The sequence below is a fragment of the Diceros bicornis genome, chromosome 4, assembly GCF_020826845.1.
Source record: "Diceros bicornis minor isolate mBicDic1 chromosome 4, mDicBic1.mat.cur, whole genome shotgun sequence".
NCBI classification, from domain to species: Eukaryota; Metazoa; Chordata; class Mammalia; order Perissodactyla; family Rhinocerotidae; genus Diceros; species Diceros bicornis.
The window spans coordinates 55,594,578-55,609,272 of NC_080743.1; the positions used below are offsets into that span (position 1 = coordinate 55,594,578).

The window sequence follows — 14,695 nt, forward strand, 5'->3', positions numbered from 1 at the left end:
CAAATGGAGTACCTAATTGCTGAAGGAACATAGAGGAGTATGGTTAATTAATGCAGAAGGCATAGCCACTCAGTATATGGTGAATGAATGAATGGAAGGCTTCTCAAAAATATTGTGAGCCAGGTTTTAGAAGAGATATTATATATGATCCAGCAGAACAAGAAAGAGCAGAGAGCATTCTGAAGGCTAAACAATTGTATGTTGAAGAATAGAAATGTGAATTTGCTCAAATCACGAGGAGAAGGCAGACTGATAAGCTAGGTTAAAGCAGGAATACAGTAATGAAAGATGAGCAGAGAAAGAAGCTGAGAGTGCCAAAGATAGTTTAAATTTGTCACCACTGGTCTGGAGTGGGGAATCACCAGTCCACCTGTCAGGCCCAGCGGCTCTTGGCCAGCTTCCAATCAGCTGTCAGGCAACTACCAAGAGGTGATAACCCTGCTTTAGCCTAGAGTTTAAAATGTCACACATCCTCACACATCCATCTCCTCGAGGGGTAGGGTTCCAAAGGGCCATATGACCAACTTTTTGAAACACTGTAAAAAGAGATGTGACAGCCCTACTTTTTATAATAGGAAGTTTATTTTCCAATGACGAAAAAACCAAGATTTCAGGAAAATCTCTGTTCAGACTTTACTAGGAACTTTTATAGCTTCAGGCAGTTATAAGTCCTTTATTAACCCAGTGAGACCCCCTCCCATACACACACACACAGGGTATTAAGTAGAAGAGTTTGTTTCAAGTTTTCTATGTTTATAGCTCTAAGGGCTCATATGTGTAAATTTCTTTGCATCTCTTTATGACTTTTTCTTTCTGACTTCTGGAATTCTTTTTGGTTACCCTTTGTTTCTCTGAGTCTCCAAACTCCTCTAGTCTGAGCTCCTCAAGGCAGGAAAGGATTCATCCTTGTATACTAGCTGTATCCTTAGTTTCTAACATAGAAAAAATATATATATTGGCTGTATAGCAACAGATTGAATGCAGAAGCAGATATGAGAATCCAATCAGGCATTAAAAAGATTTCCAAAACTGTAAAACAATGCCAACTGATTTTTTTTTTTTTTTGGTTTGGGAAAATAGTTTTTCCATAAGTGAATCAATAAATTAAAAATATTTAGGGGCCGGCCCCATGGCTTAGCGGTTAAGTGCGAGCGCTCCGCTGCCGGCGGCCCGGGTTCAGATCCTGGGTGCGCACCGACACACCGCTTCTCCGGCCATGCTGAGGCCACGTCCCACATGCAGCAACTAGAAGGCTGTGCAACTATGGCATACAACTATCTACTGGGGCTTTGGGGGAAAAAAAAAATATTTACAAATAAATATTCTAAATTATTATTTTTTTGTGTGTGCGGATGATCAGCCCTGAGCTAACATCCATGCCTAATCCTCTTTTTTTTTTTGGTGAGGAAGACCAGTCCTGAGCTAACATCTATTGCCAATCCTCCTCCTCTTTTCCCCTTTTTCTCCCCAAAGCCCTGGTAGATACTTGTGTGTCATAGTTGCACATCCTTCTAGTTGCTGTATGTGGGACACTGCCTCAGCATGGCCGGAGAAACGGTGCGTCAGTGCCCACCTGGGATCCGAACCTGGGCCGCCATTATCGGAGCGCACGCACTTAACCGCTAAGCCACGGGGCCGGCCCCCTCTAAATTATTTTTTCTTCCCCCCCTTCCTATTTGCTTTTCTTCTTTTCTCCTCAGTCTCTTTAACTGTCAAATTATAAAACTGAATGCTATTCTTTGTTTCCCATATTAAATTAAAAGTGTAACATTTATGATGTTCTCTAAAATTCCTCACTGTACTGAACCTTTTTAAAATTCTCATTTGATGGAAAAAAAAAAAATACTGTTTACCTCTATCTTAGGTCCCAGGGAGCTGCTGCACATGGATGACATGTGACCCTATGGGAACCGATACTGTCCTGTGTGCATGTGAAGCCTCTTGCTTTGGTGGGAAAGTATGGATGTGTGTGGGAAAGTATGGATGTGTGTGGTAGGAAAGTAGGGAGGGCAGGAAAGTCCCAACAGGGTCAGGTAATGTCATTTATTTATCTTAAATTTCATGAAATTGGAGAAAGAAGTTGGCTTATTCATCAAAAGTTGGTAAAACTGGAGGACCTAGGTCATACTATAGCTCTCGTTATACACATATATTTTTTTGTGAGGAAGATCAGCCCTGAACTAACATCCATGCCAATCCTCCTCTTTTTTTGCTGAGGAAGACCGGCCCTGAGCTAACATCTATTGCCAATTCTCCTCCTTTTTTTTTACCCCCTTTTTCTCCCCAAAGTCCCAGTAGATAGTTGTATGTCATAGTTGCACATCCTTCTGGTTGCTGTATGTGGGACGCCGCCTCAACATGGCCTGACAAGTGGTGCGTCAGTGCGCGCCGGGATCCAAACCCGGGCCGCCAGTATCGGAGCGCATGCACTTAACCACTAAGCCACGGTGCCGGCCCCTCTCCCGTTCTATTTTAAACACCGTTGTGGTTGAAGAAATTATAGAGTGATTTTTTTTTTCCTGAACCATAGATATTATGGGTCTTTTTTCAGAGAAAAGAAAAAGAAGCTCGCAGTTACTGCTCGAGCCCCTACTGTGTATGAGTACAAACATTATCTCATTTATTTCTCATTACAACCTGTGAAAGAGATTTTTATCCCATTTTATGGAAACTGAGCTTCAGAATGGGTAAGTCATTGTTTTTCAAAATTGTTTTCCTTCAACCCACAATAATACATTTTATATTCTGACCACTGAAGAACACATAGACATGTCTTCACTGAAATAAAAGTTTCATGAACCAATACTTACCCTTACCATGTGCAATGCACTCTGATACTTTCTATTCTATTTTATTTATTTATTATTAAAAATACCGTTTTACATCCTGCTAAATCAGTCTCACAATTCACTAATGGGTTGCAATCTACAGTTTGAAAAAACTGGACTAAATAAATGTTCAGGATCATACAGAAAGTCGTAAAGCTAAGATCTGAAGTTATGCTCTTTCCAGTAAACAAATGCCTCCTTATGAACATTTCTTAAGAAATGCTGTATTATATATGTCATGCTTAGCTTTATCTCATAGGATGGAGCCAGCAAGATGATCCTAGACAAAGAAGGAATAGGCCTCCTGAGGAACCATATGTGAAACACTTAGACAAATATGTCATGACATTAACTCCCCTGTTCAGTATGAGTAAATGTGGCATCTGCTTTGATTTCTAAAGAAAGTTGATTGTTATCCACAAAAAATAAACAATAAAGTCATTTATTTGGGGTCATAGACTAGACATGTAGAGTTTTTCTTGGTTTAATGGCAAACGATTATTTCAAATTTTAGTAAATTATAAATTATCTTTAACTTTATGATAGGGCTTAATTTATGAAATGAAGAAAGACAACATGGGGGGAAAGGTATCGTGAGTGGGGAATGGGGTACTGGGGAGAGAATGAGGAATGGTAGAGAGGAAGGAATAGGCAGTCCCCCAAATCTTAGTTTAGCCCTTCATCTGATGAACTGAAGATTGCCTGCACTATAAAAGAATAACTTGTTTCATGTTAGATTTTTAAAATAGGGTAAATTTTTAAAATAGGCTACTTAAAAACCCTGTAACATTCATGCAAATCTCAAAATCATCCAGTGGCCTGGTCTCTCAAAGTGAATGGATACACCCCCAAACCGAGTCGTGGTGGGGACAATATTTCCTTGGATGCTTCTGTCAGTTCTATAACCAGTGGTTTATTTTCCCATATGCGTATCACCTCTAATGTGTCAGCAGCCTGGTGCAGTTCCTCATCTCCTCCCACATGGATAACAGCAAGAGCTGTGTGAAAAAAGAACCTGGCTGGTTCCTTTTTTTTTTTTTTTTATAATTTTATTTTTATTTTTTTCCCCCAAAGCCCCAGTAGGTAGTTGTATGTCATAGCTGCACATCCTTCTAGTTGCTGTATGTGGGACGCGGCCTCAGCGTGGCCGGAGAAGCAGTGCCTCAGTTGCGCGCCCGGGATCCAAACCCTGGCCGCCAGCATCGAGCGCGCGCACTTAACCGCTAAGCCACGGGGCCGGCCCAAGGCTGGTTCCTTTTGACTCCAGTTCCTCCATCCTTTAATGCAAACTGCGTACCATTCATTCATTCATTTATTCAATCAATAGATAACTATAATGGTTGTATATTCTTCTAGTTTATTTCTCACTGTTGTTCTTACACATCCCTTCTGCCTGACAAGTCTCTTTACTAGCTAGGTTGTATGGCTATGGCTTTATTCACATCGCACATCCCCAAACCCCTGCTTTTCTTGGAATGCCCTCCTCTTTTTCATCTGTCCAAGCTCTGCTTACCTTAAAGGCTTAACTCAAGCCTACCTTTTTCATGAAACCTTCCCAAATTACTCAGCCCAAAGTGATCTCTCTGAATTTACAGCTCTTATGCAGGAGAATGAGTATCATGATTTCACTTTTAACCCTACGCCTGTGTTGTTCGTCCTTGCTTTATAAGTTAGACTTATCCAGCTAACTCCTACTCACCTCTGCTGGGAAGGCATCCCTGAACCCTGTCTGACCTATAAGCTATTACCTCTGGGCTCCCACAGTTCTCTGTGCTTACTGCCAACATAACTCATGCTGAGCTGTGATCATTATTGACTTGAAAACAGAGTCTAAGTCAACTAGCTTCTAACAAGTGCCTAGCATTTACAAAACAAGGAGGGCCGGCCCAGTGGCTTAGAGGTTATGTGAGTGCGCTCCGCTACTGGCGGCCCGGGTTCGGATCCTGGGCGGGCACTGACACACCGCTTGTCTGGCCATGTTGAGGCCGCATCCCACATACGGCAACTAGAAGGATGTGCAACTATGACATACGACTATCTACTGGGGCTTTGGGGAGAAAAAGGGGAAAAAAGAAAAAAAAGGAGGATGGGCAATAGATGTTAGCTCATGGCTGGTCTTCCTCAGTGAAGAAAAAAAAGGAGGAGGATTGGCATGGATGTTAGCTCAGAGCTGATCTTCCTCACACACACACACACACAAAAACAAAACAAGATGGAAAATATTAAAACCACAGTAATGGACTCCTACTTCTGGCAGCATGGATAAAACAAAGGGCTCTCCCCTTAAAATACAACTTGGTTCTGGATAAATTAAAGCAAATATAATGTTTAGTATATTGCTGGGCTCATTAGAAAGTAAGAAAAATCACTCAAGGAAGAAAATATAACATTAAGCTGAAACCTATATGAAGGATGAGCAACTTGCAGTAGGAAAAGCAGGTCTGCCTTGGGAACAAATGCCAATATCAGTATTCTGAACAGAAGCTAAACTTTGGGCCTAGCCAAGGAAAGGGAGAAAACCTGGGGCTTCTGAATTAAACAGGGACTTGTGAAGGGGCTAACACAGTTCCAGGTCAGGAGTACCCTTGGGCTGCTCACAGAAGTAAATGCAAATCCTCTTTGGAGTAAAGTACCTGCAACTTAGGTCCTCTGGATTCCCATAGATTAAATTGAACAAAATATGAGCTCAAAACCCCAAAATACAAAATATACAAGGAAACAAGCTACCATGGGCAAGAGTCAACAGAAAACATCAAAACAGATTTAGACATCCAAGATAAGTTACAGAATATAAAACAATCCCAACAAATTTCAAAGAATTGGTATCATAGAGACCACATTCTCTAAGCACAAATGATTAAACTGAAAATCAATATCAAAAAGATAAATTTTTAAATATCTAGACATTTGGAAATTCATAAAACTTTTCTAAATAATTAATGAATCAAAAAAGTCACAAAGGTAATTTAAATATTCCTAGAACTAAATAATAATTTAAATACTTTACAACAGAAAAACTTGGGGAATGTAGAAAAGCATGTCCTTAAAAACTTACAATAAAAAAAAGACATCTTGAAAATTAATTAGATAAGTGTCAAAATTAAGATGTTATAAAAGAACATAAAATTAAATCTAAAGAAAGCAGAAGAAAGGAAATACTATAGATAAGATCCATAATTAATGAATGGAAAACAAATACATAAGAGAGAGAATCCACAAAGCACAAAGTAGTAGTTGAAGACAGACAAGTAAAATAATAAAGTTCTGGTGCATCTGATCAAGGGGAAAAAAAAAAGAAGGCACAAGTAAACAAGAGAAATGAAAAAGAGGTCATGACTACCCAGAGAGCAGAGGCAAAAAAGAAAATAGAAGAAATTTCATTAGAAAAAAAGACATGAATGCACAAAATCCTTGAAAAACACTTTACCTAAATTGACTCAAGAAGAAATAGAAAGCCCAAATAGTCTATAATTAAAGAAATTGGATCAATAGTTAAAATTTTTCCCACAAAGAAATGCCAGGCTCAGATGGCTTAACAGGTGAGTTTTACCAAAATTTCAAGGTACAGTTCATTTCAATCTGATGTAAACTCTTCCAAAGAATAAGACAGGAGGGAACAGTCCCCAACTCAAGAGAGTATAGAGACCAAAAGAACCATCTTAGAAACCTTTCTAGAAATCTTACTAAAAACAAAGGCACTGACATGTACAAGAATGTTCATAGCAGCATTGTTGTAACAGCAAAAAATTGGAAAGAACCCAAATGTCCATTGATAGGTGACTGGATAAATAAGTTGTGGTTTATGCCCTTGTGGAATATTATACAAATGAAAGTGAATGAATCATAGCTATCTACAACATGGATGAATCTTAGAAATAATGTTAAGTGAAAAAAAGCAAACTGCAGGGCACTATTAGAGTATAAAATTTTTGTAAAGCTAAAAAGCAAAACTGAACATTTTTAAAGGATATATACATTTATGATTAAATACATATAAATAGCAGTTAATTAATAAACACAAAATTAAGGACAGTGGTTACCTCTAGGGAGAGGCAGAGAGGATAGGAGAGGAACACAAGAAACTCAATGGTATTTCTAATGTTTTAATGTGTAAATTGAGTGATGGGTCATAGGTACTCATTTAATTATTATGCTTCATAATTTATTCATTTAAATATATTCTTTATATATATAAAATATTACATATTATAATTTTAAAAAATCTGCTGTGGTGGAAATAAATGAACAAATGAATGAAGTCTCCCTGAAAGAAAATCTATATTTCTTGGGAAGAACCAAGATTCCCTGACGGAAGCTACCCTATGCAGAAGACAAAGTAGGTCCTCAATAAATATTGTTTGGTTTACTGCTATTCCCAAGGATACACCTGGAGGGTCTGGATTCCCTCCCCATTGGTGCTCCCTGATATCCAGAGCTACCTCCTTCCATACAGCTAGCCTAAACTCCACAATCCTGGCTAAGTCCTGACACATGTATGACAAGAGACTGACACCTGGTGGATACAGAATGAATTTAATAAAATGACTAGGAAGTAAATCTTTCACTCTACTTGATGAAAGTGGCAGTAGGGTGAGGGATAAGGAAGCAGGAATGAGGAAGAAACTAAAATTCAGAAAATAGGAAAAGGAAGAAGTTCCATCTCTGAAATATAGGTGAAAAAACTTAGATAGTCATCTAAATGAGACTAAAGAGATAGTCCCCAAAGTAGAGTGACTTCCCTCTCATTCCTCTTGAGACTAGAACAAGAGGAAAGAAATTAGAACTGCAGTAAGGAAAATCCAAGACTATGAGAAAAAAAGGAAGGAGGTACAGCTGATCTCAACCTAGCAAGCTAAAACCACATGTGCTTCATAGTAGTGGTAGGTGTCAGCTGCCTCCCCAAGACCCCCCCTCCCTGTTTCCATTTGGGGATCTATGTGATTCTCAGGAGGCCTTTTTTTTTCCACAAGTGCAGTCCATGATGTAGAATAAGCAAATTAGCATATACCATCCCTGGCCACAGTGATTGGTTTGGGGTGGACATGTGACCCAGGCTGGCCTAATCAGAGTGAGGGTTTTGGCTAGGATTCCCACACAAAGATGCCCTCTCTTTCTGGTTGAACATAAATGAAGAAACATGTAATAGTAGGAGTGCTGGCAGCCATGAGGCGGCCCAGGCTTAAGATGAGCCTACAGAAGGTAGAGCAGCAGGGTAAAAAGTCAATCAGGTATTTAGAGACATAGTGAGCCACTGGATCAGCTTTACTGGAGCCAGCACTACCTCTGGACTTTCCAGTTGCATGAGCCAATATATCTTTATTTTTAAGCCAGTTTAAGTTAGGTTTTCTACGATTTAAAACCAAAAGATTCCTAACTTAGACATTCATCATACTTATTCCATCCCTATCTTCTCACAGGATAGCACAGGGATCCAGGTAAGATGGTCACTACAGATTTATTAGTGACTCTAAAGCCAAGGGTATTGAGCTGGAAAGGTCAGAGGCAGGAACCAAGCACCGTGTCAGACAGGGTGCCTCAGCTGTCTATACAGAATAGCATAAATTCTCTTCAGAAAAGAAGAGCCAAAGGAGAAGCAAGTGCAGAGAAGGGCCTCTACTAGGCGGACAGGTAGAGTTAACATATGATGTGAACACTCTTCCCCACATTCCTATCACGGGGGTGTTGCTTTGGGGTCTTTCTGCTCATGGGATAAGGAACTTTGAAGTACATGCCCCTTTAAGTCTTTATTACCCTGTGCTGCAGTGTCTAACTCTCCCTTTACCAAATGAAGAGCCTCCTTTTGGCTTCTACTGCCCTTGATGACACTCACTTTCGGGGTGACATGAGGAATTTTATGTTCTGCTTCTTTGCCATGCCGGGAACTGGGGCCCCTTCCTCCTCTGGAAACAGCACCGTCTTCCTGACCTTGGGCAAGCACCGTCCCCTTCTCAGCCTCTCCCATTGGCCCTGGCCTCTCTGACCCTCCAGCTGAGTTGCTTTCCCCTCCAGAGACCCATGTCTCTCGTGGTAACCTTGAGGACTGGGCAGAGTCCATAGCAGCTGCTGACTTGTCAGGGGTAGAATTCCTTTCCTTACTTCCACCTGATTTTTTTCGAGGGCGCCCCCGTTTTCTTTTGCCATCACTTCCTGTATCCTCTATATCCTGCTTTGCTGCTTTAGCTGGTGGGTCCTGCCCACTGGCCTCATTCACAGGTACTTCAGCTGTCCTCTTGACACCCTTGTCATGGGGTCCTGGGTCACCACCTATGCCTAGCTCCCTATTCTCTGTGCCCCGCGGATGAGTGAGCCCCCCAGGTGGAGCTGGCCCAAGCCCAGGCCCAGACCCAGGCCAAGCAGGAACAGTTGGTAAGATCATATTAATGATGGGCACAGCTGCCTGGGGTCCCCCAGCCCTACTGGGCAGAGGCAGCGTCGCTACTTTCAGAGCGCCTGAAGAAAGCCTGGGGGCCAGGATGGGTGGAGAGACTTGGATTGGCGGAATGAGCGAGCGAGGGGCCCGAGGGCGAAGCAGAGGCAGCCGGGCCACCAGGGCATTAACCTGCGGGTTATTGGCTGCTGGGGCCGGGCTCTCCACTATGCTTTTCTTCCGCTCTCCGCATGCTGCAGGGCCAACCCCAGCCCGGGGTTCCACCTCTTTAGGAGGCTAAAAAGTAAAGAAAGGAACACAGTAAGTGGGAAGACTGGACATCAGAGGAAACACAGGCCCAGGAGGTGAAAAAGTGCAGGACCCACTGGGGGAAGGGTATACTAAGCCCCCAGCCCAGGACAGCAAGGTCAGGGGCATCAACTTCCTTACCTGGGCCCGTCTCTCTGGTTTCTTATGGGCTCCACCCTCTAGGTTCTCTACACCATTCTTGGATTTAGATGACCGTTCTCGAGGGGCATGTTCGTCCTCTTCTGCGGAGGTGCCGGAAAAGGTAATAAGGTGAGGGTGAGGAGGAAACAGAATGGAGGAAGTGAGGCAGTTCTGATTGACTGGTAGAGGCAGGGGAAAGAAAGTGGTCTAAGGCATGTCCTAGAAGGGTCTCTAGGAAGAGAAGGCAAATCCAAGGTGTCTCTATCCTGGTATGTGGGAGGGCCTCTTAAGTTGAAAGTGGCCGAGGGTTTCTCAGGACATAAGAGAGGGTCCACCCACCAGCAAGCCCCATGGCCTTGAGCACATGGGCATGTGCAGATCGGGCAGAGATGAGATGCTGCTGTAGCAGGAAGCGGGCGACCTCAACGATGGAACTGAAGGACCGTTTCAGGATTCGCTCTGCCCAGTCACAGGTCAGGGCACAGGCTGCCTCAACCAGTTCATCTCTAGGTGCTGGGGTTACTTCTGGGCCCATTTCTGGCTGCAGTGGGGAAGGACATGCCCAATCACACTCCAAACTTAAGGACCCTTAGCCCCTCTCAGACCAATGTTGACCATAGTAAAACTAGACTGGGGAATGGGAGTAGCTTCTACCATCCCATCCCAGAAACCCACAAATTCTCTTCATCCCCTGCCTCAGCCATAGAGTAGGCAGAAGGGCATATCCTGTATACTCAGAAGCTACATGCAGAATGACCTAGGCTGTGTCAGCCCTCAAAACATGACCCAAAGACCTCTGACTTCTACCTGGGAGAGAAGAGTGCAATGAGAGGGTTGTTACTTACACTCTCAGAGCCCTTTAGGTCAAGTCCAGGCAAGGGTGGCATAGACACCAAAGTCTTCCTTCGTATACCACTGTAGCAATACCTGATGCAAGTTAAGGAGCAGCCAACACATGGGGATCTCCAAGCCCCTTAGGAAGGTTAGGCTGTTCCCACTCCTGGCTCTCTATTTCCTCAGGTTTCCTCCCCAGCTCCTCTAGCCCCAACCTCTCCAGTCAAGGATACTTGGACTGGCCCCGGCCACCAAGCCTTCGGGCCTTGATGTCAGGGAAGATCTCTCTGATGATTTTGCCAAAGTTGGCTGTGCTGAGTGGGCGGCAACAGGCATGGCTCTCACAGTACTTCCTGAGTGGGGGGCAAAGTGGGAAAATACTCAGAGAAGGAGGACATGGGTGGGTTCAGAGGGTCCCTAGGGATCAAGTTTTGGAAACCCTTTAATAAATCAGGCTCTATCAAGGCAGGGAGCTCTTCAGGGGTGAGGGGATAGTCCTATGCTCACCAACCCACCCACCTACTCCCCATCCACCAACCGATAGGCATCATAAACACTTTGCTTTGGCAGACAGGTGTCAGTATGCTCTTCTAGGTGGTTGCGGATCCACCTATAGGCATACATGTACTCCTCATTGCTGAGTGTATTTGGCTCTGAGCTGCAAGAGAAGCAAAAGGGACAAGCATGACTAAGATCCCAATAGTTGCCCTGGTTCTATCCAGACTACCACTTCAGTAGTGCTGGACCAAATCAGTCCACCCAGAATCTACCCTTCCCTGGTAAACCAAGGCAGAACAGGGACTTTTCTTCTTGATCAAGGACAGCCATTATGAGTATTCATCCTGTTCACCCCACTCCTTCCTAGTGAGCCTTTCTTCAAGAATCAGACCCTCTGACATCTGAAACTCTAGCACCAAACCTACCTTTTGTCTCCTGTACTCGGCCCTGAGGGGAGCTGAAGGTAGAGATACAGCTTGTCGTTGTCTGAGAATTTCTGTACATCTTGCTGGGGTAGGGAGGAATGGAGGCAGGAGAAATAATAAGGCCAAGAAGAACCCAAGGTAGGACCTTCTGATCCTTACCAAAAGTCTTGCTGACTTTAGAGACTGTCAGACTGAAAAAGGACCTTAGAAATGACTTGAGGGTCGTGCTCACTGTGCTCTGAGGAGCCCTTATGGGCTACCACGGTGAGAGGGGGAGTGAAGGGGATCAGCTCTCATTTTATTTCTATTGGGCTTCTACACAAGAGGTCACAGAGAGATGAAGTGAGACACTCAAGGTCAAATTGGTAGCAAGTTGAAAAGCCAATTATCTGACAGTGTAGACAACACTGCCTCTCCCACATAAACCTTTTATTTACCCATATCCTCACCATCCCCACTCCCCACCAATTCCATCTCTCTGTTGCCCTCTTCCCCAAAATACTTACCAGGATTCCCTCTACTTTGTTCTGCACGGCTTTGCTGTGGAGAAGAGGAGAAAACTGGAAGTCATACACAAGATTTTTCCCCATCTCTGTGTCTGATTGCTAGGGAGAGGAAGAGACTGAAATGCCCAGCAGGTGCTGAAGACCTGCTACCATGATGAAGCCTCTCCCCCTGGTCAGATGCACTTGTTTGGGGAGAGGCAGTTCATCTACAGAGAAAGCGAAGTGCAACAGGGATCTATACCCAGGTCTGGAACAAGATTTGGAGGTGGTGGTGAATACTTACGAAATGGTACCTCGGAGCCTCTGAAGAAGGGTGGTAGGTTCCCCTGCCTCAGCACTACCTGAGGAGGCCCTTCCCCTAGTCTTTGGGCTCTTAGCATCAGCTTCATCTTCTGCCATCCCAGCATGAGGGCTAGAGTTGAGAGGAGACAAGACATGAAGATTTAACTTCCCTTCCCCTGGAGGCCCCAGGGCATTCCTCATCTCTCTACCCAGAAAGAGAAATAGAAGGAGAGCATCCAAATTTCCCCAGTGGTCTTTTTCTCACCACTTGCCTTCTCCAAAAATTAGAAATTATTCCATTACTTCTCCAGGCCCATATATACCCAAAAAGATCTTTGCCATCTCCAATCTATCTGCCCCACCTTTCTGCAGTCTCCTAAATGTGGAAAACTGTAAAGGAAGCGATAGTGGGATTGGGAATCCACGTTAGAAAGAAATTTTCATTTCTACCTCTGACCCCATACTGCCCTCCTCCTCCTCACAAACCACCACCACCACCACCACAAAACAAAGTTCTCTAATTCTCTAATATACTCCTCACCGCTGAATTTGCCTGGGAAGTCAGAAAGGATACGAACATATTCTGCCCTTTCAGGCTTGGAAACAACTGGGCCCAAGTTCTGATTACTTAATCTCGCCACGGCTTCCCCCGCTTCTCCCCTCCCCACGCCGCCGGCCCCTACGTCATCTCCCTCAACATCCCATCCTGATGCGCGCCCCCACCTCCCTCCCTTCCCCCACCTCTCTCCCTTCCCCCACCATTCAATGCAGGGTTGCTGCAAAGTGGGGGGTTCAGGGTAGCGGAACTACAGGGCTGGGCGTAGGAAACCGGGTTGGGGGAATGGGGTCCCAGGTTCCGGGCACGTGCACATGGGTGAAGAAGCTGTTGAAAATACAGCCAAAATCTTTTTCTGCTTTCCTCCCAAATCATATTGCCCCCTCCCTACCTTTGAACAGTCGCCTTCCAACAGAAGCAACAATAAAGGTAAGGTAGAAAGAGAAACTACCTCGTAGCCACCTTCACTCCAGCCCAGCCCCACGGTCTTGGCCCAGCGGGCTCGTGCGTTGCTTTATTTTCTTTTTTCTGAATGGCTGGCACAGCCCGGATCTGCCTAGATACTCGGACGGCCTGCTCTCTCATTGGTCGTTGCTGCCACCCGGAGACAGAAGGCGCCGGGCTCGCACCGGCGGCAGCTAAAGTCTGCCTGGTAACAGAATCTGATTGGTCAATAGGAGAGGGAAAATCCAAAGTTGGTCTTATTTGAGTCAAGAGGGGGAAGTCCGGGTTAGGTTTCGGTTAAAACTGGGGTCGGTTGGGACTGCCGGTCCCAAGAGGTTCTTCTCTTAAAGGGACCGCAGGACGACAGACCAGGCGCTCGGCTCCCTTTGGAGCCTTTTCTTTGGCCCTCTCCTTCCGTGTTTCAGTTTTGCCTTCGGTCGTCAGAGCTACTGGAAGGAAAGACTCAATGGATGACAAAATAACTAGAAAATTATGGGTAGTAGTGATGGAAGTTCGCTGTAAGCTCACATAACCCACATTTTGATGAAAAACAAAGTTGAACCATTCCTCCCCACCCCCACCTCCACCCCCAACACTCGCATACAGGCACCCACAACAAACCTGCAAACTCAGGCTAGCGTTCCTCCTTAATGGAGGCGTCGAAACCTCAGCAGCTGTACCACATTAAGCTGAAATGCTCTTAGTGTTCCTTGGTTTCCCGTGTGTGCTTCATTTCCTTCCAAAGAGTTGCTAATGCATTTGCATCCCCATAGTTCTGCACTCAGCAAACACTGGAATTTTGACTGACTCCTCCAGGGGGTGCTGGACGCCCATAGGAACTTTTTACTGTCAGAGGACATTGTACCGAATAGGTCATGGGTTCTTAACCCTTTTAGTTAAGATTTTTTCAGGTTATGAATCAGATGAAAGCAATGAACACTCTGCCTTGAAAAATGCACATACAGACCAAATTTTGCATCTAATTTCAGAGGTCACAGACTCCAAGTTAACAACCTCTTGAATGGATGTATTTTGTTTTACACAGCAGATATGTTACACCCAAAACCGTTTTTGCAGTCTGACTTCTGATACGTTCTCCAGTCTCATCATCAGTATGCTTTTGTAAGGAGGACAGCAATGCTGCCGGATCTCATCACCATTGCCCTTTACAGCCCATTTCCCTACTACCAGCTTCTGTGGGAACCGGGGGAACCCAGGGGATTGCGGAGTTGAGGGAATAAGGATATACTGGCAAGAAGGTTTTCTAATAAGAGCTAAACTTTATTTGGTGTTTACCATGTGCCAGACACCACATACCAAATGCTAAATGCCTCATTTAATGTTCACAGCATCTCTTTGAAGCAGGTACTGCTATTGTCTCCATTTTACAGACAAGGAAACCAAGATTTGGAGAGGTAAAAAGACTTGCCCACAGTTACATACGTAGTGAACTAGTGCTGGAATCAGGGGCCAAAGGCTTGCAGTCTGCTTCCAGAGCCCATTGC

General features: G+C 44.3%; 1 protein-coding gene and 1 long non-coding RNA gene across 5 annotated transcripts in view; one reads left to right on the forward strand and one right to left on the reverse strand.

The window, feature by feature from the left end:
- LOC131404457 (uncharacterized) overlaps positions 1-2,569 on the forward strand; it is a 3,891-nt gene extending 1,322 nt beyond the window's left edge. The window contains exon 3 of the long non-coding RNA XR_009219797.1: positions 2,552-2,569. This is a non-coding gene — a long non-coding RNA (uncharacterized LOC131404457). The remainder of the gene's footprint in view (positions 1-2,551) is intronic.
- A 3,284-nt stretch (positions 2,570-5,853) lies between these two features.
- RFX5 (regulatory factor X5) lies at positions 5,854-13,923 on the reverse strand. Of its 4 annotated transcripts, XM_058539148.1 has the most exons (11): positions 13,812-13,923; positions 13,198-13,639; positions 12,192-12,320; positions 11,909-11,942; positions 11,403-11,485; positions 11,018-11,137; positions 10,713-10,832; positions 10,491-10,572; positions 9,985-10,186; positions 9,646-9,746; positions 5,854-9,492 (listed from the first exon to the last, which is right to left on the reverse strand). In XM_058539148.1, exons 2-11 carry the CDS (start codon positions 13,329-13,331, stop codon positions 8,500-8,502), a joined length of 1,998 nt encoding a protein of 665 aa, XP_058395131.1. In that variant the 5' UTR covers positions 13,332-13,639; positions 13,812-13,923; the 3' UTR covers positions 5,854-8,499. The 4 variants fall into 4 exon arrangements, with proteins under 4 accessions (XP_058395131.1, XP_058395134.1, XP_058395132.1 ...); XM_058539151.1 differs by lacking the exon at positions 13,198-13,639; XM_058539149.1 differs by lacking the exon at positions 13,812-13,923 and having other exon boundaries at positions 13,138-13,221.
- Positions 13,924-14,695: the final 772 nt, after the last annotated feature.